Source organism: Sorghum bicolor, chromosome 3 (assembly GCF_000003195.3).
Source record: "Sorghum bicolor cultivar BTx623 chromosome 3, Sorghum_bicolor_NCBIv3, whole genome shotgun sequence".
In the NCBI taxonomy this organism is placed as follows: Eukaryota; Viridiplantae; Streptophyta; class Magnoliopsida; order Poales; family Poaceae; genus Sorghum; species Sorghum bicolor.
Genome location: NC_012872.2, coordinates 71,328,736 through 71,356,071, shown reverse-complemented (window position 1 = coordinate 71,356,071; position 27,336 = coordinate 71,328,736). Strand labels below are relative to the sequence as shown.

The window sequence follows — 27,336 nt, the reverse complement described above, 5'->3', positions numbered from 1 at the left end:
AACTCTCTAAAGTGCGCAGGAGATATAGAAAAACTGTTAGAGCATCCCCAACCGTTTTGCAAATAAGCTTTGCATTCATGTATTTGCAAAAAAGTCTTAAAAACACTTATCCAACGGTTTGGCATTTAGACTTTGCAATTTTTTAACTTGACAAAAAGAGAGGAAGGATTGGCATATATGCCAAACCTGTTCACACTTGGCATTGGGAAATTGGCGCGAAGTGATTAATGCCAAACCATTGGAGATTGCCTCTTTTCACCTTTGCCATATTTTTTTGAGACTTGGCAAACTCTCTCATTTGCCAAACCAATTATGCAAAACGGTTGGGGATGCTCTTAGAGTGTGAAAAGACATAAAAAATTATTATATGCAAATGGCTCTCTGAATAATTTAGAGAGACTTAAAAAATGCTCTAATAGTCCTACTTTTCTCTATAAACTACAAACCTAACATTGGCACGTCAGCAGGAAGCACCGATAAGATGATATATTTTTAGTGCTATGGACCTAAATAACGTGTTATGACAAGTGCATGAATCACTAATGTCTTCAACACAATTTTTTTTCTGTCACCTCACCCTGTACTTATCTTACTCATTGACAACATAGTGGCGGCACATACTTTAACCTTTAATTTATAGACTTTAATGATATTATTTGCTAGATGATATGGCTAATTTGCATATTGTTTGCTCTATAATATTCATGGTGACTTTCATCTATAAAAAACGAGACTCTATGCTATCTCTATTTTGATACTTAAAATACCTAGTGGTAGATTAGTAGTCATAGATGGATCCATATGACCTACACAAGAATGTAAGAAAATGGGGAAGTTTTGGCACGTTTATATGGTTCTACGTTGGCTAGAGGTGGAGGAGAGGGACAGATTAATACAATTTCCACTTAGATTTTTAATGTAACTATTTTTTGTTACATTTTGTATTATTAGCCAATTCTAACAAACGAAAATTCACATTTTGTCTTAGAAACCTTGGTCCTTTCTCCTGAACAAGACCAAAAAATTCGACGTTTCCAACGCCACGGCCTCGCGATTTCTCTTTCCCGACGCGGCGATGATGGCTCCGTGCCCCCACACCACTCGAACCAGCCAGCAAAATGCGCCGCCACACACGCATCGTGTCGACCCGCAGAGACTCCCATGGCGTGTTCGACCGTGGCGGCTGGCGCGGGGTGGTTGGTGTCACCATTCCTGACAATCTGAGTAGCCGGCTTCGCTCCTACGCCGATGACCTCCTTTGCTACCTCCCCCTCTTGGAGTCCGCCTCCACCGACCTCGATCACCTCAAGGACTACCTCCTTCGCCTCCACACGTACGCCTCCATCGTGGAGCGAGCCCAACACCGCTCGCCCCACCCCACACTTCTCGCCTGGTTTAATCGCCTCCAGGATGCCGCGCACGACGCTGATTGGTTTAATCGTCTACGGGATGACGACGCTTGTGTGTTGTGCGAACAAGAAGCTGAATCTGGGGACCACTTGTTGATTGGCTGCGTCGTCATGAAGGAGCTATGGTGCGCACTGTTGACGCCGTTAGGCCTGGCCTCGCTCGTTGGTCTGTGACGAGAACTTAACTGATTGGTGGCTCCGGCAGTCCGGCAGCAGCTTCGTCTCGACGTCGCTTTTCGTCCACCTTTTGACTCCTTGATGTTGCTCGTCTCTTGGATTGTTTGGAAGGAACGAAACAACAGAACGTTCGCACAGAAATCGGCAGACAGAGCTCTTCCGTAGGGTGGTTTTTGAGGCGGCTGATTGGGTGCTGGCGTGCTTTAGAACCCTTGCTGTAGCTTTGCCACTTTGGTCACATTTTACTTTTGACATGTAATCCTCAGCTTCCTTTTCATTATCTAGGGCCTCAGTTTTGGCCTAATGTCGATGGTTCCTCGCTGTCGGGGTTAGGTTTGTTACTGTACCTTTCCCCTCTTAATAAAAAATGGGTGAACGACCCGATCTAAAAAAAAGTGTGCACTAGGTAGGGAGAATAGTCGTGAACACCAGCGTTTGCGGGATATTGGGAGGAAAATTACTTCGAATCTTAATGGATCCCCTCTTGCAGCCAGAGTTATTTGGTGGGAGGCTCAATAATACTCGAATCGGAAAGGAGTGGAATAATATCTCACAGACATATATTCATGGTGACATTGTCTCGACACTTCTGTCGAGCCATTATCAATTATCATCTCCCACAACACTTGCAATATTGCTTTGCGTACTGCAGCATATTTCCAAAGAACTGGAAGTTTGAGCGTAAGGAATTGATCAGAATGTGGATAGCACAGGGTTGTGTTCAGATGGAAAAGGGAAGCAGGTATAGAACATTTCAAACAACTGTGGGCAAGATCATTCTTTCACACCCTTAGGCAGGGAAACAGAACACACTATGTCATGCATGACCTGATTCATGATCTGGTACAAATGGTTTCCTGCTGTGATTGTGCGAGGATGGAAGGCAACAAGTCTAAAAACATACCATCGACTGTTAGAATGTATCTGTTTCAAGCAACTCTCTACCACGGCTGAAGGAGCAATTTGACTTGAGAAGATTACAGACGTTAGTTGTATTTAAAGATTCATCGATGACCTTAAGTACTATTCCACATGATTTTCTTGCTGAGATAAAGAATGTATGCACGTTAGATCTTTATATCAGAGGTACCTGAAGCAATTGGTTATCTATTCATCTGCGTTACAGAGCACTTCCTGGTACTATCAAGAAGCTATCTGAATCTGTGAGCATGTTACTGCATCTTCAAACTCTTGATATTCCAAAGAAGTGTCAGCTCGATGGATTTCCTAAGGGCATGCATTCTGTTGGTCAACTTGCAGCATCTTGGCGTAGATTTAACATATATTTCAATGATAAGGGGTATTGGTACTCTGGTTAATCTTCAAGGGTCTATTGAATTCCATGTTAAAGAAGAACAAGGGCAGAGCTTAGTGGAGTTGAAGAATATGAACGACCTTCATGGTCTACTTCACATCAAGTACCTGGAAAATGTTCAATGCAAGGAGGAAGCTTGCAATGCTGAATTATCCAATAAGCAATCTCCTATCTCCTACAACTAAAAAGACTAAAGTGTGGATATTTTTTTTGTGCAGAAAAAGTTTCGTCCGTCTGCCACACCTGTGCGATCGCGGCCGTTTCCCTTAAAATACCACTCTGTGTGGGCAGCGCAAACCATTTTTGATAAAATGCCACCCGTCGCATGTCAATAGACGCAAGTTCGATACCTATCTCCGCCACAATTCCCAGAGAAAAATCAGACAAAGCGTTATGTCCGGAAACCTCCTCCTTTCTTCCCGCAACGCCGCCTCTCCCTACCTCGTGCCTTCTTCCTCCCGTCTCCCCTTCGCCTTCCCTCGCGCCACCACATGGGGATCCAGGCGGAGCTAGCCCAGCCCTCGCATGGAGCCTAGCATCGCCAGACCAGCACTTCCGATGGGACAAGTAGCGCCTAGCCCCAACGCGCCAAACCCTAGAGTCGTGGGGCGCAGCCTTGGATTAGGGGATTCAAGGTGATTGTGAGATTCAAGGTGATTGTGAGATTCATTGCAATCCCAATGCCTATGTTTCCTGGGCTCCCAGCGCTTCGCAGTTCAGGCTACATACAAGGACAATTGGCCACCGGCAGGATTGGTGCCGCCCCTCACCAGGCCGCTCGCCCGTCCATCTCCAGGCCACCCATCTCCAAACAAGGACAACAGGCCACACGGCATCGACGACCCTCACCCCTATAGGTTCATCCCTCTTCCTTCCCTGAGCCCCTTCTGAAGTTCTGATTTGTAGTCCGATGGTTAAATCCAAGATCCAAGTTACTTCTCTAGGCATAATAGCCACCCGATGATAATCTGTACCCTGTGAAGTTTTGTGGATGTTGAATCTTGTATTTCTGCAGGTGCTTAAAATTATGGTTCAAATAGGGGTCCTTGTTCCTACTGGCGATATGATTGTTGTTAGAAGAACAACTCAATTTTTTCTTATAATAGGTAGTTACTTATCCCTGACAAGATTTTTTTTCTCTCTCGAACGTGCTTGAGATCTATGTGTTATTTCATTAAAGAAAAAAGTAACCAAATACAGCACCGTCCTTGAGAAGATTTTACCTTGTAGTTATAGCAAACTAGGAGGTACCCCCGTGCTTCGCACAGGGCAGTAAGCCAGGAGTATAGCATATGAAAATACCCCAGACACACAGATTGCAAGAACTGATTGAAATTATTAGGGCAGGTCTTTTAGGTAGTGTAGAAAATAAACTACAGCAGATGGAGTGGATGTGATCATTGCTACCAAATGTAGTACATGGGATGTCATTAGAATTTATAGAGAACTGTTGGCTATTGACCTATTTGGAGTTGTGGTAAAACTTAAAAGCAAAATATTCATAAAGAATTGTTACAAAAGGAGTACGCACTATTAGACACATTTGATTGCATGTAGAACTGAAGATATAGCCCGCATAGAAGGCGGCACCATTATCTTTCGGAGTTGCTCAGAGACCATGAAACCAATACCCGATACCTGCATATCCATATAAGATCAACAGTTATATACGTGGAAAATATTTCAAACACCTCCGTACAATCAAATTCCAAGTTCAAACAACTTCAAACATGTTGTGAAATTTTGTAGCCGAATAAATGGTTGCTTACAGCAATTTCGTATATATCTGTACTCACATTTATGTTCTGAAGAGTCTAGCCCAGAAATATATTTGTGTAACTGTTGTTGTTCCAAACAGGCCAACATGTGATGATTATAGCAAATGAGGCCGTCCAGTACATTTTTTGTTTTTGTACCTGTTTTCTCTTATATATGTAGAATATTTGTAGGCATTAATTCATTACCCTTTTTTTTTGGAGAGGAAGCCATATGCTGCGAGTTATAGGCAGCTCACAAATCTCACTAATGTCGCTGAATAATTTGTAGCAATAATTTACCAATATGAGTATTCCGTGCTTGGTATTATGCATAACACATTGTAGATAATTAACGGCAATGAGTAATGTACCTACAGGATATGGAGTCTGAAACTGCATTAACCATGCTGCAAATAGAATGGAATGCATACAAATCATGAGGGAATTTTTTGAAGCAGACTCCACTTACTGTTACTAATAAGCATAATTTGTATCATGAATATGGAAGAAGGTTCCCAGGTGTGAACCTGATGTACCATAATCTATATATGAGTCTCAAAGATTGTAATGGACAGATTCGTTTTGCCCAGAGTGGGGGGGAATATATATGAATGAAAGTATAACCCAAATGTGTTCACCTAAAGAACTATAGAAGGATGATATCCTGGCTGTTAACACAATTATTATAAAAAAGGGGATAAATGTAACACAAATTGGTGTGATGAGGAAAAAGGAAGGCTTTACATGGTTACCTCCGTTGGCGAAGCGTGGCGCACGGCCCGTGCTGCGGGAGAGGCCGAGGGCAGTGGCGGCGTGGCGCACGGCCTGTGCTGCGGGAGACCGAGGGCGGCGTGGCGCGCAACCCGTGCTGCAGGATAGGCCGAGGGCGGCGGCGGCGTGGTGCGCAGGCTGCGGGCGCAGGAACCTGTGGCCACGCGCGGGGTGTAGGGCGGCGATGGTAGGGGATGGAGAGGTGGCGGAGTCCCCGGGCGGAGCGGTGGCGGAGTCGCCATGTGAAGTGGCGACGGATGCCCCAGGCGGAGGCGTAGTATCGACGGTGCTGAGAATATGTTGAGGGATAGATCTGGACATTTCTTTTTCTTTCTTTTTTTCTGCAGCCCTGAAATCTAAGGGAAGTCGGAGGTATCCTTTTTCCGTCAGATGTGGGGCGGTGGCTGTTTACTGTGCTCAGTACAGTAAAATGTGAGGAGAGTCGGAGGTGCGGGCGTCTACGACTTTAGTAGTATTAGTTAGATGAGGTTTGTTGAACTGGATGAGCATGATGTTTGGCTTTGTTTTGTTTGCATATATTATTTATAGCTTTCAAGAGCATCTAGCAGTAGAAAGGAGCGATAGAAGGCAACTTGAGAACTGTAATTTAGAAGCAAACTTGATTGATGGAAATATGTCATGATTTATTTTATCAATTTTGTTCTGATGACTCGAATTAAATTTTACAGGAGAGGATCTTTTGGCGATTGCTATTGACAAGAGCGAACTTGTCTGCTGGATGACGCTGAGTCCAGGCAAATTCAGTTAGCCTGAACTGGAACCTACTCTAAATGTTAAAACAAAGTTGATAGAGGGGCACTGCAACTGCAATTTTAATGTGAGAAAGTTGATCAAGTGAAACAGGTCTATCATGAAATTTTCTTTCTTTGATATGGAACATTGTTTTCTTAAAGTTCAATATTATCATCATAATGTGCCTTAATTCTTAAAATCTTGCTCTCTATCATCTAGGGAGTTGTTGTAGGTAGTTTGGTGAACCATGCAACTTCAATTCAATCAAGGTGAGTTTGTAAACAAACTGGAGTATATACCATCTATCAGATTTCCGGCACATATTTATTCTCATCACCTGATCTTTAAATCTTTAATACCCGTTGCAGGGACCAGCAACCATTGCATACTCCTATGCATTCTTCAGGCTACAACTTCTGATCGGGCTTGTCAAGGTTAAAAAGTTGGATCAGCTGGAGAGACTGATAAGTGGCACAACCTGAGCAACGATCTGATCAATTGGTGAGAACTGAACCGTCACTTTTCAGCACTGTGACAAAGCACAGTTAGCAAATTTGTTTCTACAATTTGTTATGCATGTAAACTAAAAAAATAAGCAGACCATATCTTTCTGAGTGCAATGATATTTTTCTACAAGAATTTACAATGTGCTTATCTATTTATGGCAAGACTGGAGGCAATGATTTAGCAATGTGCATTGCATTTGGACCATTTTCTATGGATATACAAAATATTTTCTTTGTTCTAACCTTAGTCCCTTTCTCTCCCTAAGATACTCATGTTCATACTATATGTTCCACTGCTCGATCTTAATATAACAACCTGTCGATAGAAAGAGAGCTAGCACAACCAACCAAACAATTTATAATAATCAATACATATTAGATACATCATTGCTCGATCTTAATATAACAACAATTTCAAGAAATTTGCATGGCTTGTACAGAAAGTAAAATTCATTTTGCAGTTGCACTGGATGGCCGATGGCATTGTGATGATGGTGGGCATGGCATTCTGACAGTCATTGGGATCAATGGAGACTGGAGAGGGCAGAGTGCCAGCATGATAGATGGAAGGATTCAGTGTGTGGATTGCGCGCAAATAAGCTAAGGAGTTTTTCTTTTGTTGTTAGACATTGTGACATGTAGAAAAAAATGACACCACTTCCAAGTTCTAAACTCAAAATATTGTCTATTGTTTTGGTTCACTATTGGATGATCAGGAGGGTGCTGTTGTCATTTGAAATGGGGGGATGTCTATGCCCACAGGTGGTTTCGTTGCTCAGTCTGATGTAGTACGATCTTATTGTATTTTTTTTATAGTTATGAAATCTCAAGGATGGTTGCCAATATTATCTTTGATATTTTTTCTTAATGGTATATATATAATATCTTTATTTGGTAACAAAAATCTACATCTAACAAAAACTTGTTTTGTTGCTTCGTTTAGCAATCTGTGCTATAGTTGTGACTGAATTTCGGTACTTATGTGTAGATAAAGTGGCACAAATTTTATGCTAAGCATGGTCATTAGCTAGATATGATCAACTGATTTACTTAGAAATATGTGGATACATATGTCTCAGCTCATGAAACTTATTGAATAGAATCAAATAGAAATGTCATCAAAGATTCTGAATATTAGAATGAATTTAAGGTATTTGATTTTATTAGGTTTTATTTACTACAACAAAAACTGAAATAGTCAGACTATTTATTACGCTAGCAAAGAGTATGATTTTAGAATAAGTGTTTTATTTTGAATTTGGTATGTCCATGACCAGTCCCGCGGCAACGTGGTAATACCAACATGCTAATACGTTGGTTTCGCCATCATCAAATTCTGGTGTGGCAATGCACATTGATCTGTCGTGGAGTGTCAGTCTATGTGCCCATCGATCTCGAATGTGGCCGTCACTCATCACATGTTGAGGTGGTTGGAAATGGAATCTGGTTGTCGCTCATCCCGTGCTAAGGTGGTGGTGTAGGCGCGTGAGCCAAAAGGAGGGTCCACATGTGTTGGTGGGCGGACAGGATTTGTTGGGGACACACTAAAGAGTTTGGACGAAAAGACAACTCATATAAAAACTTTTATAAAGGAATGGGATACTGATGTTCTAAACATCACGATTGCATTATTTGTTTAGAATAACGTTGTAACATGTGCTCATACATATGTTATCATGGTATTGTGTTTTCTTTTACTATGTACGGGCATTTAAGAGCTTTTTAGATTAAATGTCACTTTAATGTTGGTTTTTAATTTCACAGTATTATTATTTTATCATGCGATTCGTTTATTTTTAGATAAAAGTTTAGTTGTCCCGTAGCAACGCACGGGCACGCTACCTAGTATCTTATAATTCTGAAACTTGAATGGAACTCTGCGAGTCCAGCTTTTGGTCCCACCAGGGATGCTGAAGTATTAGAAGGCTTAGAACCGAATCCAAACTTGGAAGAGCTTCATATTAAAAGGTACAAGGGGGAATCATCACCAAGCTGGTGGGAGGTGAAAATTCTGTCCTAGCGTAAGTCCTTGTATCTCACAAACTGTAGGAGGTGGAAGCTACTTCCTTCACTTGGACAGAATTATGATTTTTCTATGATTCATTATGTTCATTATGTATATATACTCATGTGGAATCTAAAAAAAATAGATTTTCTATTTTATGTTTTTTTTTCTATGATTTACTATGATTTTTCAAAGATTCAGCCAAATAAATAAATAAAAGAAAAGGACAAAACCTTTATAGCAAAAACTTTGTACTAAAATATACCATATTATATGTTTACTATGTAGATCTATTTATGTGGAGTCAAAAAATTAGATTTTCCATTTTATGATTTTTCTGTGATTTACTATGATTTTTCAAATATTCAGCTAAAACAATTTTAAAAAAGGAAAAGACAAATTCACTATAGCAAAAACACTATTCACTGTAGCAAAAACCGCCTTTCACAACTTCTACAGGAGGTAAACAATTTAAAGAGTTGAGAGTGGTGATTTTTGCCCGGTTTTAGAGTCAAGAGAGGAAAAGTGGACTTTCATAAAAATTGGGGAGAAAAAAAATGGAGTTTTTCCTAACCGATATTGCAGGGATCCTTGATTGCGCCGAGCGGAGCGGCGACCGCAGTAGCCGGCTGGACCGGAAGCCCAACGTGCTTGGGCTAGTGCGCGCATGGTTCAAGCCGCTACGATGGGCTGGGCTGCATGGTCGATGGATGCCTCGATGGTTCAAACCGCCCATTCATCGAGACGCCAACCTCTTTTGGCAGGACTGTGAGCAGCTCCAGCGAAATATATTTCACGGTAAATCATGTATAGTAAATGGAGAGTATATTCCATAGTGAATCATGTACTATGAAAAATTTAAATATCTCAAAATTTTATTTTTGCTGAAAAAAGAAACGCCGCTTAAGATCACATGGTAAGAGTAAAACCGCATGGTAAAACCCCGACAGCTCCGTTCTCTGGTTGTTCATTTCTCGATTATTGCCCATGAGATGCCCCTTTCACACCGACAGGGTCTTCTGCAAGGCGAGGCTGCTTGGATGATGACAGCAGCTTCTTCTAGATCTGTGAGTGTGACTCTGTGAGCAGTAGCTATCTTTACAGTGGTCAGACAACGGTATCGCTATTTTGTGCTATCGCTACACCCAATACTTTTATCCATATGGTAGCAGTTTTACTTCTGTTTCTCTACTCTACACCCATCTATCTTGAAGAATTCCATGTGATCCTGACCATTGTTCTGTCACTAAAATTTTCCCCAAAAATGATTTGTCTGCAAACTAATAACATACACTTGTGTGTGCCTCTAATCTGAAACTGTGGGGGTATAAACCCCTATACCCTTACGCCTAGACTTGGGCCAGGAGGCTTGGCCCATTACGAGACGAGTTCAAGGCTTGATCCGACAGCTTGGAGTTTTGTGCAAGGAAACAAGATGTGGAGATCAAGCAGGATTCTAGTCGGTTAGAATAGGAATTGATATCAAATTATCCATGGCAATTATAACCGACTAGGATTAGTTTCCAGATCTGTAACCCTGCCCTCCAGACTATATAAGGAGGGGCAAGGGACCCCCCTAGGACACATCATATTCTCTCAACACAAATCAATACAACCAGACGCAGGACGTAGGTATTACGCCAACTCGGCGGCCGAACCTGGATAAAAAGCTTGTCCGTGTCTTGCGTCACCATCGAGTTCGTAGTTTGCGCACCGTCTACCGATAAACTACTACCGTGGGTATACCCCAAGGTAGACTGCCGACCAGCTTTCGTCGACAGTGGCGCGCCAGGTAGGGGGTGTGCGTGCAACTTTTCCGGCGAACAAGATGGTCACGATCCCAGCTTCCGCGACCGTGCCTGAAGGCCTCACGTTCACCGTCGGCCAGATCACGTGGACGACGTGCAGCGGCGGCCTCACGACCACGGTTTCGAAAGAGATCCAGATCCAATCTGAGATCACGCCGTCTCCGACCACACGCGTGACGGCACCAAGCGCCCGACCACCGTTCCCACTCTACAAGGGAAAGAAGATCGATTGCTCGGACCTTCTCCAAGCGCTTGATCGCGCTGACTCCAAGCTACTCGAAGTTTCCCAACTAATAGACGGAGTTCTGCGTCGGCCCGACCAAGCTGCTCCAGCGGATTTTTTCAAATCCCGCCGGTCAACTCGTGTCGCCACACACGAACGGCTGGGAACGTCTCTGACGATAACCTCAACACCCTCAGGACGATCCGTCGAGCTCAAGAAGGAAGATTATCCTTGCGGCCTGAACAACTCGGCCTCTGTTTACTCACAGCACACCCAATCCGTTTTCAGCAAGGCGGGTTGGTCGCCGACAAGGAGCAATCGTCACTACGTCAACATGGTGACAATCCGAGAACTACGGGACGGCCAGGCTTCCAGCACCAACTCAAGCACCGGTTCCGTCCCCACCGAGGTTATAAACACCGAGGACGAGGACTATGACCTGGATTTTCCTTCACACCCTCCGGGTTTCAACCGTTTCCCGATATTCCCCCCCGGCGAGGGGATATTGTGTTCAATGTCAGCGCGGACGAACCGGTCGTTGATGGAGAAACAGATGACCAGAGGCAACTCCGCGAACAGCGCAACGCCGATCGCGCCCGACGACGCGCAGACGAGCAACAACAAATGCCACAAAATAATCTCAACGATGCCTTTGACATGGTCGGGGACCAGCCAGTCTACAAAACGCCAAGCGCCAACGTGGCTGTCGCCATGGCTAACCTAGATCAGCTTCCTGATACCCCCGAATGCCAGGGAGTCCGGACCAGCATACGAGCACACCTGATCGCTGCAATGGGACAGACGGCCACTCTGCTCAAGAGAGTCCAGGACGTCTCTTATACGGAAGCCGCCTCCGACCAGACTAATCGTAGCCGGGCCTCACCCAGCAGGCATCACCGCAGCCGCTCCCCCGACAACCGTCGAGGGGACTCACGGCGCGACGATGGTGGTCGGGACGCCGACGGTCGCCGCAAGCAGAACCGCGTACGCGGCCAAGAAGTAAATCAACACAGGGATCTCCGCCACAACATCCCTCCCAAAGATGCCCGGGACCGCATCAACAGGCGCGCCGCAGAGAGAGCAGTCCACGAAAACCTGCGCCGCATCGAGTACGATGCAACGCACGGTCCTCCGGGCCTAAGACAGTTCTCCTCACACCTCCGCCAGGTCGTGTGGCCCCGCAGTTTCAAGCTCGAAAAACTCAAAAAATACGACGGCAAGGAAAATCCAGAGAACTGGATCACCCTCTATGAAATCGCCGTCCGATCAGTGGCAGGGGATGAGCACGTCATGGCTAACTACTTCCCCGTAGTCCTCGACCAGGCTGGTCATCAGTGGCTTCTCGGCTTACCCGAGGACTCCTTCGACTCTTGGGAAGAGTTACGCCAGGCTTTCATCGACAACTTCATCGCCACATGCGAGCAGCCTGGAAACAAGTATGACCTTGAAAGGATAAGGGACAAGAAGAACGAACCTCTGCGCGATTACATCCGACGATTCTCGGATATGCGCCACAAAATCCCGAAGATTTCCCATGACGAGGCCATCTCAGCCTTCATCAAGGGCCTGCGTTTCCACGAAGCGCTGAGGAACAAGCTGTTGCGTAAACGTCCAACAACGGTAGCAGAGCTCCTCGCCACGGCCAAAAATTACGCCGATGCCGATGACGCAGAAAAACTAATCCGAGACGATGCGAGGGGTCCCGACCAGCCTCCCCGGCGAGATGACGGTCGTGGTCGCTACGACGGCAGAAACTACCGCCGCTCCGACAACCGCGATCACCGAGACGGTTGGGATCGGCGGCGCGACAGCCGCGACGACTTCAGAGGAAAGCGCCCTCGCGACTACGACCACGAAGTAAATACGGTCAAACGTCCCAATGGACGACGGGACTACCAAGAAGACTACAACAAAACGTTGAAGGGACCATGCCAACTACATCCAAAGTCCAATCATACCATGGAAGAGTGCCGCGTCCTCAAAAGTATCTATACACGGTGGGCCGCCCAAGACGACTCCGCCAAGAAAAATAACAAGCGCGACGGGCACGATCACGAAGATGAGGACGAGGACCAAGATAGGGACCCCCGACACCAGTACGTCAGCCCCACTGACGTGGTCCACTCCATTTTCGGGGGCAAGGTCTCCATTGAATCTAAGCGAGAAAGAAAGCTGTTAAAGAGAGCTTGCCTCAACATAGACAGCACGGACGGGCTAGTCGCAGACCCAAAATTCCCCCCGTGGTCCCATAGGGAGATCTCGTTCTGCAGGAAGGACCAGTGGGCCGCTATCCCAGAGCCGGGTCGTTTTCCCCTGATTCTGGACCCTTGCATCAACAGCATCAGATTCGAGCGCGTGCTCGTGGACGGGGGAAGCTCCATTGACATCCTCTTTCGCAACAGCCTGCCCGCCCTCAAGATATCTCCCGCACAACTAAAACCTTACGACGCCCAATTCTGGGGGGTTTTGCCAGGTCAAAGTTCAGTGCCTCTCGGACAGATAACATTGCCTGTCCAATTCGGCACACCCGACCACTTCCGGACGGAGTTCATCAACTTCGTAGTCGCGGATTTCGACGGGACCTATCACGCCATACTGGGCCGACCATCGCTGACAAAGTTCATGGCAGTCCCACACTACTCATACCTAGTCCTTAAGATGCCCACGGAGAAGGGTGTCCTAACCATCAGAGGCAACGTCTACACTGCGTACACCTGCGAAGAAGAAAGCTTCAAGATCACCGAGGCAATCGACCTCTCAATCCGCATGGCAGAAACAGCAAACCAAGCCGCACAGCTGCCTCCCGACCAGCTCCGACTACCCGAACAGGCGACAGCCAGGAAGAACTCAAAATCCAAGGAGTACAAAGAAGTGCAGCTGGTCGAAGGCAGCCCCGAGAAGACAGCCCTCATCGGGGCCAACCTGGATCCAAAATAGGAAGACGCGCTCGTCAGGTTTCTAAGGGACAACGTGAGCGTTTTCGCATGGAAACCCGCAGACATGCCCGGTGTCCCACGAAACCTGATCGAGCACTCCTTAAATGTCTCGAAGACCGCAAGACCAATCAAGCAAAAACTGCGACGGTTCGCTCGTGACAAAAAGGAGGCTATTAGGACAAAAATAACACGGCTTCTAGCAGCCGGATTCATAAAAGAAGTGTATCACCCCGATTGGCTCGCCAATCCGGTCCTTGTACGCAAAAAGAATAATGAATGGAGAATGTGCGTTGATTACACTGATCTCAATAAACACTGTCCTAAAGATCCTTTTGGTCTCCCTCGCATCGACGAGGTGGTCGACTCAACGGCCGGATGCGAACTCCTCTCCTTTCTAGACTGCTACTCTGGTTATCACCAGATCTCGCTAAAGGAAGAAGATCAGATCAAAATGTCTTTTATTACACCTTTCGGCGCATACTGCTACACGACCATGTCTTTTGGACTCAAAAACGCCGAAGCCACTTATCAAAGGGCCATCCAGCAATGCCTCCACGACGAGATTCGTGATGACCTCGTCGAGGCCTATGTGGACGACGTGGTCGTAAAAACAAGGGACGCGAGCACCCTAATCGACAACTTAGACCGAACTTTCAAGGCACTCAATAGGTACAAGTGGAAGCTCAACCCCAAGAAATGCATTTTCGGCGTTCCTTCCGGTCTACTGCTCGGCAACGTCGTCAGTCGCGACGGCATGCGACCAAACCCTTCAAAAGACAAAGCCGTACTCGACATGCGACCACCGAAGAACGTCAAGGATATTCAGAAGCTAACCGGATGTATGGCCGCCCTCAGTCGTTTCATCTCAAGGCTGGGAGAAAAAGGCCTCCCTTTCTTCAAACTATTGAAAGCGTCAGAAAAATTTTCTTGGAGAGAGGAAGCCGACGCTGCGTTCACTCAGCTTAAGACCTTCCTCACTTCACCACCTGTCCTCACAGCGCCTCAGCCCAATGAAGACCTACTTCTTTACATTGCTGCAACCGACAGGGTTGTTTCCACGGCAATAGTGGTCGAGCGAGATGAACCAGGTCACGCCTACAAGGTCCAGAGACCCGTTTACTTCATAAGTGAAGTCTTAAACGAGTCCAAGGCCAGGTATCCACAAATACAGAAGCTCATATATGCCATTCTGGTAACGTCAAGAAAGCTGAAGCACTACTTCGACGGCCATCGAGTCCTGGTGACAACCAGTTTCCCTCTCGGGGACATCCTGCGCAATAAAGACGCCAATGGCAGAATTGTGAAATGGGCGATGGAATTGTGCCCATTTTCGCTGGAGTTCCAGAGCCAAACTACGGTCAAGTCTCAGGCCCTGGTCGATTTCATTGCTGAATGGACGGATCTCAATGAGCCCCCCGTTCCCGATGTCTCACACCACTGGTCAATGTTCTTTGATGGGTCCTTGAACATCAGCGGTGCCGGCGCTGGGATACTGTTCGTATCACCAAACAAGGACAAACTGCGTTACGTCCTTCGGATCCTTTTTCCGGCGTCAAACAACGTCGCCGAATACGAAGCATGCTTGCATGGCATAAGACTAGCCGTTGAGCTGGGAATCAAGCGACTCTATGTCTATGGCGACTCCGCTTTGGTCATCAACCAGCTCAACAAGGAGTGGGACGCAACCCACGAGAAGATGGATCTCTACTGCAAAGAAATTCGCAAATGGGAAACCAACTTCTACGGCATAGAGTACATCCACGTGGTCCGGGATAAGAACCAAGCAGCAGATGCGTTGTCGAAGTTAGGCTCATCTCGGGCCCAGATCCCGCGGGGTATTTTCGTCCAAGACATCCACGAGCCGAGCGTAGGCTCCTCTCTGGTCGACAAGCAACCTACCGAGGCAATGCTCATAGACGACGCCACTCCGACAACCGGTGGGCGTGACTGGCGTACCCCGTTCATCAAATACATATCGGATGGGATAGGCCTTCAGGACAAAACAGAGAACGAGCGCCTCATTCGACGATCAAAGAACTACATCCTAGTCGACGGAAAACTCATGCGGAAAAACGCAAGCTCCGAAGTACTGCTCAAGTGCATACCCCAAGATGATGGTATCAAGCTCTTAGAGGACATACATGCTGGATCCTGCGGCAATCACGCCGCATCCAGAACGCTGGTCGGAAAGGCTTTCCGAGCAGGTTTTTATTGGCCAACCGCGGTCGGCGACGCAGAAAAACTGGTTCGACATTGCGAAGGATGTCAGTTTTTCGCTAAGAGGACCCACGTACCTGCCCATGAAATTCAAACCATCCCGTCGTCTTGGCCCTTTGCTTGCTGGGGGCTTGACATGATCGGGCCATTTAAACCAGCCCCGGGCAATTTCAAGTTTGTCTTCGTGTTAATCGACAAGTTCTCCAAGTGGATTGAATACATGCCCCTGGTCAAGGCAACCTCCGAGAAGGCTGTGGAGTTCCTCAATCAAATCATACACAGATTCGGCATCCCGAACAGCATAATCACCGACCTGGGCACTCAGTTTACTGGCACCACTTTTTGGGACATCTGCGATGACAGAGGCATAGTCATAAATACGTGTCAGTGGCACATCCACGTGCCAACGGTCAAGTTGAACGTGCTAACGGAATGATCGTTGACGCCCTAAAGAAAAGGTTGTACACCGAAAACGACAGAGCACCCGGTCGATGGATGAAAGAATTGCCGGCAGTGGTCTGGGGCCTCCGAACTCAGACCAGTCGAAACACAGGGGTGTCTCCCTACTTCATGGTGTACGGCGCAGAGGCGGTCCTGCCGTCTGACATACACTTCGGATCTCCTAGAATCGAACACTTCGACCAGGCGACCGCCGACAACGCCAGAGAACTCGAAATCAATTGCATGGAGGAAAACGTTTAGATTCTTGTCTCCGAACAGCAAAATATCTCGCGGCAGTCAGGCGATACTACAACAGGAACGTCAAGGACCGTTCCTTCGTGGTCGGCGATCTGGTACTTAGATGGAAAACAAGCCAGGAGGGAATGCACAAGCTATCCACTCCCTGGGAAGGACCCTTCGTGGTGACCGAGGTCACACGACCTACGTCCTACAGATTGGCATACCCAGACGGAACACGGGTGCCTAACTCTTGGCACATCGACAAACTGCGACGTTTCTATCCATAAAGTTTTAATAACTTTCCTTTGTAAGTATCTTATAATTGTTGATAATGAAATTCTCTATTTTTTGCCTATACCTTGTCGCACACAGCACTCGGCAAAACTCCTGCAATGGATGCTCTTAACGACTACCAAGACGAATACGGTGACACGTCACTCAGATATTCTTACAGCGCTCAAAACAACAGTCATGACAAAAAGCAAACTTTATTACAAACTTTACATACAAAGTTTACAATAAATACCCTGACGGGCAGACACTAGTCTATTCCTACAGACTACTCTATTGGCCTAGCTGCTCGGGCTGATCACCCGCGTGGCCCTGCTGCCCGGACGAAGGGGTCGGGGCCACCGGCGCCTGGCTGGTCGAGACCGCAGGCGTCGACCGCCCATCTCCCGCAACGGACGCGCCCGACAACTCCCTGGCCGACCTATCTGAACTCGGCTGGTCTGGGGGAGTGGCCGTTCCGCACAGATTGATGTCGCCGATCACTGTCGACGACAAGTCCAGCAGACTACCCCGAAGCTCGTCCGCTTCCTGTGGGCCGACTTCCTTCGGGTACCCCTTCTCCAGCCTGCTCAAGTCGACCAGGGGGTAGTGGGCGCGCACCATGCTGAGGACGTGCGCGCCGGCAAACTCCCCGGCGTCCTTCACGAACTGCTGGAGCTAGTCCCACGCCCGTTGCGCCTTCTCGACCGGGGTCAACTGCGGCGCGCGGGGCTGGCTCTCCGGGAGCTCGGGACTGATCAGGTCTAGGACCGGGGACACTCCTTTCCAGATCCTGCAACAGTTGACCTTCCAGGAGTCCCGGTCCTTGATCAGATCATCCAGGTGCTTCTTGGCGTTCACCTTGAGCACTGCAAACGAAACAAAGCGTTATTTTCGGCATACCAAACAAACAAAGAGGCGACAAGCAGCAGCTAACAAGGCGGCACCCATTACCAGATAATTTCCGGTCCTTTCGACCCAATTCCTCTCCTGCTCGCCGCCCGGACTCCAGCGCACCGGCGAGCTGTTGGCTGAGCTGCTCCTTCTCTTGTCGGAGGCGCGCCACCTCCTCCTCCAAGCCTGCGTGAATCATAAACTGGTCAGTAAAGCAAGCTACACAAGTACGCAAAGCTACTCGGAGCGTGTGACTAACCTTCTCGCTGCCGGTACTGGTCGGCCAAGCGACGAGTGAGGTCGAGACGACGCTCCTCTTGGGCACTCATCTCGGCCACCTTCTCCCCGACTTCCGACCGCAGCCGGTCTACCTCCGCGGCAAGGGCCTTGTTCTCGGCCACGACGCCTTCTATCTGGTCAAAGCACCGTTTCCGGTACTTTGTCGTTCTCATTGCGCCCTACAAAGCGAGCATATAACGACCATGCAAGACAAGGCATAGAATGTACAGCAGTACAAAAAGTCGCTTACCTTGACTTCGTCGACGAGGCGCTTGGCCGCGCGCTCCACCCTGGCGGCCTCCTCGGTCTCGGCGAGCTCCTCATGCCCGATAAAGTGATCCCCGCGTTGGCGCCACACATACACGTGTTGGCGGCCATCACGGGGACGACCCTCAATCTCTTCCACCTCGTCATCGGAGGCCGCCCGGGTTTCTCCTCCTGCGCTGCGTCACCCCCGGTGGTGGTCCCAGGCATTACTGGTCCTCGGACCAGACCTGGGGAGCCTGCAGCCGAAGAGGTTCCTGCTCGGGGCGGCGTGGGGACTTCACTCCCCCCGACAGGAGGAGGGGACGGGGATCTTCCCTCCTCTTCTGTGGAGCCAGCTGGGGGAGCCTCTTCAGCCCTGGTCGGGCTGCCTGTCGTAGTCGGTGCCGCGGTCGGGAGCCCCTCGGTGCTCCCAGGCGCGGCTGCAGCTGTAGGCTGCTCTGTGGTCTGGGGGGCCGTATCTTCAGCAGCGCGGACAGGCTCGCCCGTCCCCTGGCTGGCAGCCTGGCCGGGGTCGACATCTGACGCCGCACTACAGGAACAAAAGTGTAATTTAAAAAAAAAGCAAAGAGGAGTCCAAAATACGTAAGTCGAACACTTACAGGTCTGATCGACGATGGGTCGCGGTGAACCTCCTCCTCGCCCGGCCGGTCGGCACCTGCGCCCCCATCTCGACAACTTGCGGTGCAGGGGGGTCGCTGGCCACTCGATCAGTAGCGGCCGGCGCATTATCTGGGCGGCTCCGAGGCCGTCGGACTAACGACGGCGCAGCCTCCTCCTCGTCGTCGTCGTTGTCAACGATCCGCACGAGCCGACGACGCTTCGGCGCTTGGCTGCTCTCCGCCGGTAGATCTGCCGGCAACATCGGTGTCGGCAAGGGATCTGCCGGCAATGGCCTTTTCCCCGCTACCCTCTCCTCGGTGGTCGGGACGGGGCGGGCTTGTTCCTCCTCACTGCTGGTGTAACGAGTACACCTAGCAGCATTGCCTTCTGGCAAGTCTTCTCCCGCAGGATTCTCCATCCCCGGTGCCAGTGATATATACACTGTGCACCGGTCGACATCGCCGATCTGCAAAAGCAACAAAGATGAGTCAGCTACAGACGATATACGAATGCTAAAACAAAATACTCTGCAAGATACCTTTGGTGCTGGTCGGCCTAACTTGAAGGCTTGCACCCGATCACTGCCGCGGATGAAGCCTCCGTCCGCAAAGTTGAACAGCTCGTTCAACAGCCGTTGTACCTCCGCCTTCTCCAAGATCTCCGGTCGCATCCTGGTCGGGTCCACGCTTCCGGAATACTCGTACGCCGAGTGCACCCTCTTCTGGCAGGGCATCACCCGACGACAAATGAAGTTGCCGGCCACGCCAAGCCCATCCAGGCGCGACCAGTCGATCAACTTCATCAGATCCGCCACTTGACCGTCGAACTCCGGGCGGTCGGTCCAGCTTACCCTCTTCTCGGGAATGTACCCCACGTCGTAGAACGTGGAGCTGCCCGGTTCCTCCCTGACGTAGAACCACTTCCTATACCATTCGGTCAAGGAAGTGTTCCATGGACAGTGCAGGTAGTGATTCTTCATTCCATCACGAAGGTTGAGGTACACTCCACCTGCAACCTTGGAGCCTCCAACTGCTCCCTTCTTCCTCAAGCAGAAAAGGTAACGAAAAAGATTGAAGTGCGGCTCTATGCCAACATAGGCCTCGCACAGATGAATAAACGTGGAAATAAGGAGAATTGAGTTCGGGTGCAGATTGCAAATCCCGATCTCATAATACAGAAGAAGACCTTGGAGAAAAGGATGAACCGGAACCCCAAAGCCCCTCTTAACGAAATCTTCAAACACGACGATCTCACCGGCACGAGGGTCGGGGAAGCTTTCTCCTTCCGGTGCTCTCCAGCCGCCGAGCTCCGAGCTGTGCAGGAGTCCCATGTCGACGAGGTCACCGAGGGATTTGGTGGTGCTGCGGGACTTCTTCCACTCCTTGGCCATCAGTTCAGCCCTCTTCTTGGCGTTGCTCTTCGCCATTGGAGGTGAGAAGTGGATTTGGGTTACGAAGATGCAGGTGATTGAAGGAGGCGAAAATGGAAGGCTTGAGGGCAATGGCAGGGTAAGGAGTACAGGCGGAACTGTCGGGCTTTTATAACCCGCAACTCCAGCTCTCCCACTTCCCGTATTCTCGGGAAGTGGGCGGGCCATGCGGCGGATGCGGCGTTTCGGTTTATAATGATTATAGACAATTAATGCGGCGGAGTTTTCGTACCAATTGGTGGTTCCCTTTTTCTAAAACCACGCAAAGGGCGACTGTACAGTTGCCAGGCTCAACTTTTCATGCGTCCATCTGACAACCCATCAGGAGGTCTCGTCATGTCAACTTTAACTGAAAAGATCGTTTCAATAAAAAGAAGACAAACATGCCAGAGAGTCAACAATCCGGGGACTGCACCGACCATCGAGCACTTGACGCTCGGGGACTGGTCGCCCAGTCTATCAGCTCGGAACTTCAAGGACTGCACCGACCACCGAGCACTCGACGCTCGGGGACTGGTCGCCCAGACTATCAGCTCCGAACTTCAATGACTGCACCGACCACCGAGCACTCGACGCTCGGAGACTGGTCGCCCAGTCTATCAGCTCGGAACTTCAAAGACTGCACTGACCACCGAGCACTCGATGCTCAGGGACTGGTCGTACAGTATAGCAACGCAGAATTCTAAGGAGCACACTTGGTGCTTGGGGACTGGTCGTCATACACCCGGGGACTGGTCGATTAGTCTATTCAATTGCAGACGAGCATGATATGCTCGGGGACTGGTAAATTCAATTTTTTTAGACCTTGCTACAAGGCTCATACTTCGCCTTCCAGCAAGCTCGGGGACTACATCGGTACGATGCATCTAGCGATGCATCTCAGTCTCAAAACTACTTTGGGGAATTTTCTTTTGACCCTGGCACCACGTGCCTACGTCACCTACTACCAGGCTCGGGACTAAGTGGGCACACTTCACCTTGCGGTGAATATGCTTGCTTTTTTGAGGTCTATACTTTTCAGAAAAGTAAAGTGGGCACACTTCACCAGGAAAGAAATCTTTTTTAATTAGGAGCACCATGCATTCTTCGAACAACCTGCTTCTTCGATGTCAATGTTGATCAACTGTCTTTTAAGTTGGTCAAAATACCGTTGCAACTGTTCGGGCGACTTTCCTGCTTATTGAAGACGTCAAGCCTCACTGATCGAAGAAGCTCAAGACGGCGTGTTACATCACAATACATGGTGCTCGGGGACTAGCTGTGGGGGTATAAACCCCTATACCCTTACGGCTAGACTTGGGCCAGGAGGCTTGGCCCATTACGAGACAAGTTCAAGGCTTGATCCGACAGCTTGGAGTTTTGTGCAAGGAAACAAGATGTGGAGATCAAGCAGGATTCTAGTCGGTTAGAATAGGAATTGATATCAAATTATCCATGGCAATTGTAACCGACTAGGATTAGTTTCCAGATCTGTAACCCTGCCCTCCAGACTATATAAGGAGGGGCAAGGGACCCCCCTAGGACACATCATATTCTCTCAACACAAATCAATACAACCAGACGCAGGACGTAGGTATTACGCCAACTCAGCGGCCGAACCTGGATAAAAAGCTTGTCCGTGTCTTGCGTCACCATCGAGTTCGTAGTTTGCGCACCGTCTACCGATAAACTACTACCGTGGGTATACCCCAAGGTAGACTGCCGACCAGCTTTCGTCGACAGAAACCATGCGGTGAAGTAGGGTTATTTCTTTCTTCATCTCCGAGACCAAGCAATGTGTCCTATACTCAAAGACCTAGTTGCCATTCTTGTGCTTTTAAAAGGGTTTGAGTTCCATAATAGCATTGACCACCCTTGTAGAGTGTGTCCATAAACTAAGAAAGAGCTACATGATTCTTTATTGGGTGGACCTTCAGTTTTCAAACCCCTATATTCTAATCCTGTACACCAAACATCAAGGCCCAATGCAGCAAGCTACAGATATTTTCTCCAATATAATCCCCTGGATTCCTGCCTCTCAAAGTTAAAGAATGATTGAAAGACCTCAATGATTCGAAGGACGTTCCAAACCCACAAGCAAGGCATAATGTGCATAATATGAACAACTGTCCACGACTCACATACTCCCTCCCTACAAGCTAGCTACACGCCACCGGAACAAGAAGTAGCAGGCCAGCAACGGAGAGCAGCATGCACCGCACCACTACTGCACAAAAGAAGCCTATAAAAAAAAAAGTCCATCCATCCCTCATCCCCTCTATGATAAGACTATAATACAAAATACAGAAGGACACAGCGATTAGGCTAGGAGGTCTTGCTCCGCTAATGGCCAGATTAGCGGCAGGCCATCTTGTCTGTCTGTGATTGTGCTTTCCCTCTCCCGCACGCTAACCCACCCCGGCAACAGTGTTGACCCAGCCCGAGCGCCCTAATCATGCAGCCCAGGCGCCGCTTTTTAATCAGTTCCGGCTTTGCTAATCCGCATTATTTTACGCCGCCGTGACACCATGGCGGTGCCTGCCGGGCTCGTCGTCGTTGATGGCGCCTCGCTCGCTGCAGAGCGCAGCAGGAGCAGCTAGCTGCCGGCCGTTGACTAGCGGTAGACTCGCCGGATACTCAACCGGCCCCGGCCGTCTCCGGCTAAAAATACCAATAAGGTTGCTGTCCAGGAACTGCAAAGTGCCCTGTGCACAGTCACCATTGTCGGAAACGACGTCTTTTCCATCGTCTCTTGTCGTCTTGGACGTATCTCGCTTGTTGCATTGCATATTTCCATGCGCTGTTAACATCTAACCTAGCTGTTCTTAGCTTCTTGCCTGCAGTGACTGTTTCTCATCAGAGAACACGATGCACAAGGGAAAACCTCTTTTCTGGTAAAGTATCTGTTCCTATATATGCTAGTTGAGTGCTGCCGTGCTGGGAATTTCCGGAGATGCATGTGGCAGGACTCAAAGATTAGGTATATATCTGTGCTGTTCTTCAGTAGATCGAGAGCATCTGTGCTGCTGTGGCACGATATGATCTGCACCTAATAATCGATCTTCAGCTAGCTAGGTTGCTTTCAGAATTTATACCTCCGGGCCACTACTTCCACGGCTGGAAGGAAGAGGCAGAGAAGGAATTGGCACCCAATTCCGTGCTGTGACTTCAAAAAATGGCATGTTCTGGGCAAGGATTTCAACGTGTGCGATCTACAATTAAGCCTGTCACTGATTTAATGATTATTGCAGTGACAAGACATTTCGAGACATCAGACACGACATATATATATATACAGTACTATGTGCGAACAACATATATATTTGTGGTACAGTGGTAGGAATTCGGATGCAAGAAGTAGGTGCTATGTTAGGTGATTAGGTCTGGGGTCTATACTCTATACACGGGTAGCTGCCCTTGTTGTTTTCCACGCTTGTTCAGCATGGAAAACACACACAGAGTCGCCACAAGCAGACAGATGACACATTGTCCTGATGAGTCCTGACGACAGAACCGGGAGCTGAGATCGATCGATTTTAGCATTTCATTCAGTGACTAAGCCTGGCTTTTATATTCATCAATTATGCTACGGCCGACGTGGACAGGGCGCTGGATGCAGCACCGATCCGACTGTATACACTTTACCTGCTGGCACTGGCAGGGGTTGCTTTCGGGACAGGACTTGTGATGCCGCTGATTACGCGGTCAAAATTTAACAGCTCAACCTGATGTCAGAGCTCAGAGCTGTGTCAAATTCCAGTCACACACGCGCTTGGCTTCTCCCGTTTGTTGCTACCACAATGGTGATTTGTAAAGCCTTAATCTTTGCGAGTCTGTCTGGAACCTAATCCAGTTTCGTACAAAAAGCGTCTGGTCATTTCTGGATTAACAATGCGCTTTTTGGGCGTCACCGATCTGAATCGAGGTTAGTTAACAGACGACAAGCTGCTCCAACAGTGGTGCATTATATTGCTTGGTCCTGCATGCACTGCAACTACAGCAGATGGCAGCAGTTGCTGTTGCATATTGTGATTCTACTCTCTTGTTGTTTAACTTATCAGGGGAGGGTTAGTTAGTTGCTCGGTGTGTACTGCGTCTGCTTAGATCAGTCAGGCGTCTATTTGCATGCAAACCCCCATGCATGCTGACAGCTCCGAATTTAACAGCTCCTAAATACAGGCTGCTTCAGCCTTGTTCGCGAAAAATTTAACAGCTCCTGGAGTTTCTTAAGCTATCTTTTCTTTTGAGCAAGTGACAAATGGTTTTTATACATGCTTGGTTCTGAAGAGTAATTCGTATAAGCACATCACTAGTCTACTATAGCACTGTGAAGTTTGTTTGTCAACATTCCTGGAACGTGCAAATGTCAGGGAAACAAAGCTGAGACTGTGAAATCATTCATCTCTGCACATTGCACTAGTAGTAATAACTTTCATCATTCTCTCTCTCTTTTTTTTTTCTTTCTGAAAAATTGGAGCAGTGCTGAACTGCTGGCTGATATGCTGGTATCATGGGGTGCTCCTTTATCCGTTTCCCTTTTTTCTTTACAGAGAATAAAAGCCTGCAGCAGAGGCATTTGTAATCATAGTTCCCATCTCATCCCTCTCCTGTTCAGGAGAACAAAATCATGCACATGGACTGAATTTCTTGGATGCACACGTCGTGTATCTGTATGGGATTTGTTTTTTCTCCAGCTGGTTTGTGAGCCTCTACTGGCACCTACCTGAATCTGCTGAAGAAAAACCTAACCAATACGATCACATATACTGTACGGCAATAGTTTCAGAACTCCTTTCTGCCATCAGCAAAGCCCGGCTCTTCTCTGATCCTGAACCATCCGTTTGCTTGCTAGTCAAAAAGGGTCGTGTCACTGAAACCAATCACCAGTTGCTCGTGATGCTGCTGATCCGGAGGTTTTCTTTTTTCCAATTGCGTTCATGAAGCATCGAGAATGCTTGCTTTGTTTCCATCAACAGCTCCCCATTGACCTAACCATGGAGGTAGCTAGGTTGCTCGCTCGTTCTTTCAAACATCGTCCTGTTCGTGCTCGCCAAAAATCCAATAATCTCTGTTACGTTCTTCGTCACGGAACAAAAAGCCTGTTCTTCAGTGCATGAACAGGCAGCGTCAACAGCAGCAGCTCATCGCCAGAAGATCGGATGAGCCCCCAGATCGAGCGAGTGCGTTATCACTCGTCTAATCATGGTCGTCACGATCTCCCTGATGCGTCCTTCCGCTGTATTATTTTAGGGGGACGTGACACCATGTGCGCTCCGGCGGGTGCGTGTATGTGCGCGTCTGCGTCTATCCTTGCCCTGCCCTGCGGCGTGCTCTTTCTCTCCCTCTCTCGTCCTCTCACCATCAGATGCGCACACATCCACGTCATTGAAATGTCGAGCACAGTGTGCTCATGTCAGTATGTTACAACTCATCACAAAGGGTGCAGCAAAGTAACGGGGGAACCAACGAATGAGATCGATCGAGGAGGGGTTATTTTTCTTCCAGTTCCAGGGTAGTAGGTGTTGCAGATCAAGTTTGGTCTCTTGTTTTAGCCATTTTAATCGCATGTTTAAGGTTTAACCCCGCTGTCTCGATGCGGCATTCATTAAGATTGTTATCCTAGAGTGTAGCCATGACATGGGCCTATGTAGCCATAGATACTTACAACAGAATAGTACTGCAGCTTCATCCGTTGCTGTCAGAATTTACCCTTCCAAAGTATTGGGGGGCAGGTTCAGTTCCATGCTCAGACTGACATCGTCTCCCATTTGTTTAGCCGTTCAGTTAGATATGAGAGCATCATGCTTTGAACTGAACATATCAAATGTCCTGGTATGCAAGCATAGAAAGATCTTAGACCCAACATGTCTCCCATAGATATAGAATTGGAGCTGTGTTTTTACATGAACTGTACTCTAGTCTGGAGATCGCATACGGCATACCCCCACTGTGTTTTTACAATGATATGGCTTTGCATACGATCAGAGAGAGGTTGTGGTGGTAGTGTCAGCTAGCACATCGGAAGGACTGGTCAGAGGTCATCACCTTAGCTTCAGGCTATACATATACTCTACAAAAAAAAAAATTGTAGAGTCTTCTGGTTAGTTACTTGTGTCAGGAAGCTAGTCCTTATCATGATTGGGTTTGATGCCTTTGAAATATATACCTGGAACAATAGATTAGTAGTTTGTGTTCAACGGTTTCCAGCTTCATTAAGCGGGTCTGTACTTGTACGTATCTGTATCTGTACTAAGTGGAACGGCAGCTTTGTACTATTCTTCATCAGCCAGTTATGAATGATCCTGACAGACAGCAACACCGATGGATCGGCTTTTTTTTTAAAATTTCCCAAGTTATCCAAATCCTTCCTCGACCATTTATTTTTTTGTTGCGTGTATATCATTGTGTTTCCAATTTCAATTACGACAGTTCCTCTCCTCTCATCTTGACAGATTATTTCGCGCCGTGCAGTCTAAGCAAGTACTACTGACAGACGCCGCATTTTCCACGTCATCCACAGAACCATCATCCATTAATTCCTCTCAATTATCCTTCATAATCTTTTTTCCACCACAAGCAAGCTAAGGGTTCAGAGTCCAGAGGCTTGTATTGTTCGTCGTCAGAGGCACTGAAATTAAAGCCTGCATTTGTTAAAGCACGCAGTGGTTAGCACTAATCAATAGCTAAGTCATGTCACTGCAGGCAGATAAGCACGGGCATGGTGGAGCAGATGCAGGCACGCATTTCTGCTGCCGCGTTCCCGCAGTTTCTGAACCAGTATCCGGGCGTGAGGAATTAGGTCAGCAAAGCTAAAGCACAACTACTAGTCTTCTCCTCCCCTATTCCTTTAGATTCTCTCTCTGTCTCTCTTGATTTCAAAAAAAAAGAAAAGAAAAGAAAGAAGCACCAAGCTGCCCGCTGCATCTGTTTGTTCCACTATTTCATTTGTATATGTACGTGAGAGTGAATTGGCATGAATCATGGAGCTAATTAATTAAAGTAAAGTGCAAGGGCGGCCTGATTAATCTACATAGGCACACCTGCACACAGCTGCTACAGC

General features: G+C 47.9%; 1 protein-coding gene, 1 long non-coding RNA gene and 1 pseudogene across 4 annotated transcripts; 2 read left to right on the top strand and 1 right to left on the bottom strand.

Moving 5' to 3' along the window:
* On the top strand, positions 1,119-27,075 carry LOC110433775 (annotated as a pseudogene).
* Positions 3,241-7,533, top strand: LOC110433395. Of its 2 annotated transcripts, XR_002450809.1 has the most exons (6): positions 3,241-3,758; positions 3,917-4,007; positions 6,119-6,293; positions 6,402-6,451; positions 6,551-6,683; positions 7,150-7,533. It is a non-coding gene; the product is annotated as an uncharacterized LOC110433395 (long non-coding RNA). The 2 variants fall into 2 exon arrangements; XR_002450810.1 differs by lacking the exon at positions 3,917-4,007 and having other exon boundaries at positions 3,243-3,758.
* Positions 4,218-6,110, bottom strand: LOC110433393. 2 transcript variants are annotated; one of them, XM_021455400.1, is made up of 2 exons: positions 5,403-6,110; positions 4,218-4,539 (listed from the first exon to the last, which is right to left on the bottom strand). In XM_021455400.1, the coding sequence occupies exons 1-2, from the start codon at positions 5,748-5,750 to the stop codon at positions 4,435-4,437; spliced, it is 453 nt and encodes a 150-aa protein (XP_021311075.1). In that variant the 5' UTR covers positions 5,751-6,110; the 3' UTR covers positions 4,218-4,434. The 2 variants fall into 2 exon arrangements, with proteins under 2 accessions (XP_021311075.1, XP_021311076.1); XM_021455401.1 differs by having other exon boundaries at positions 5,411-6,110.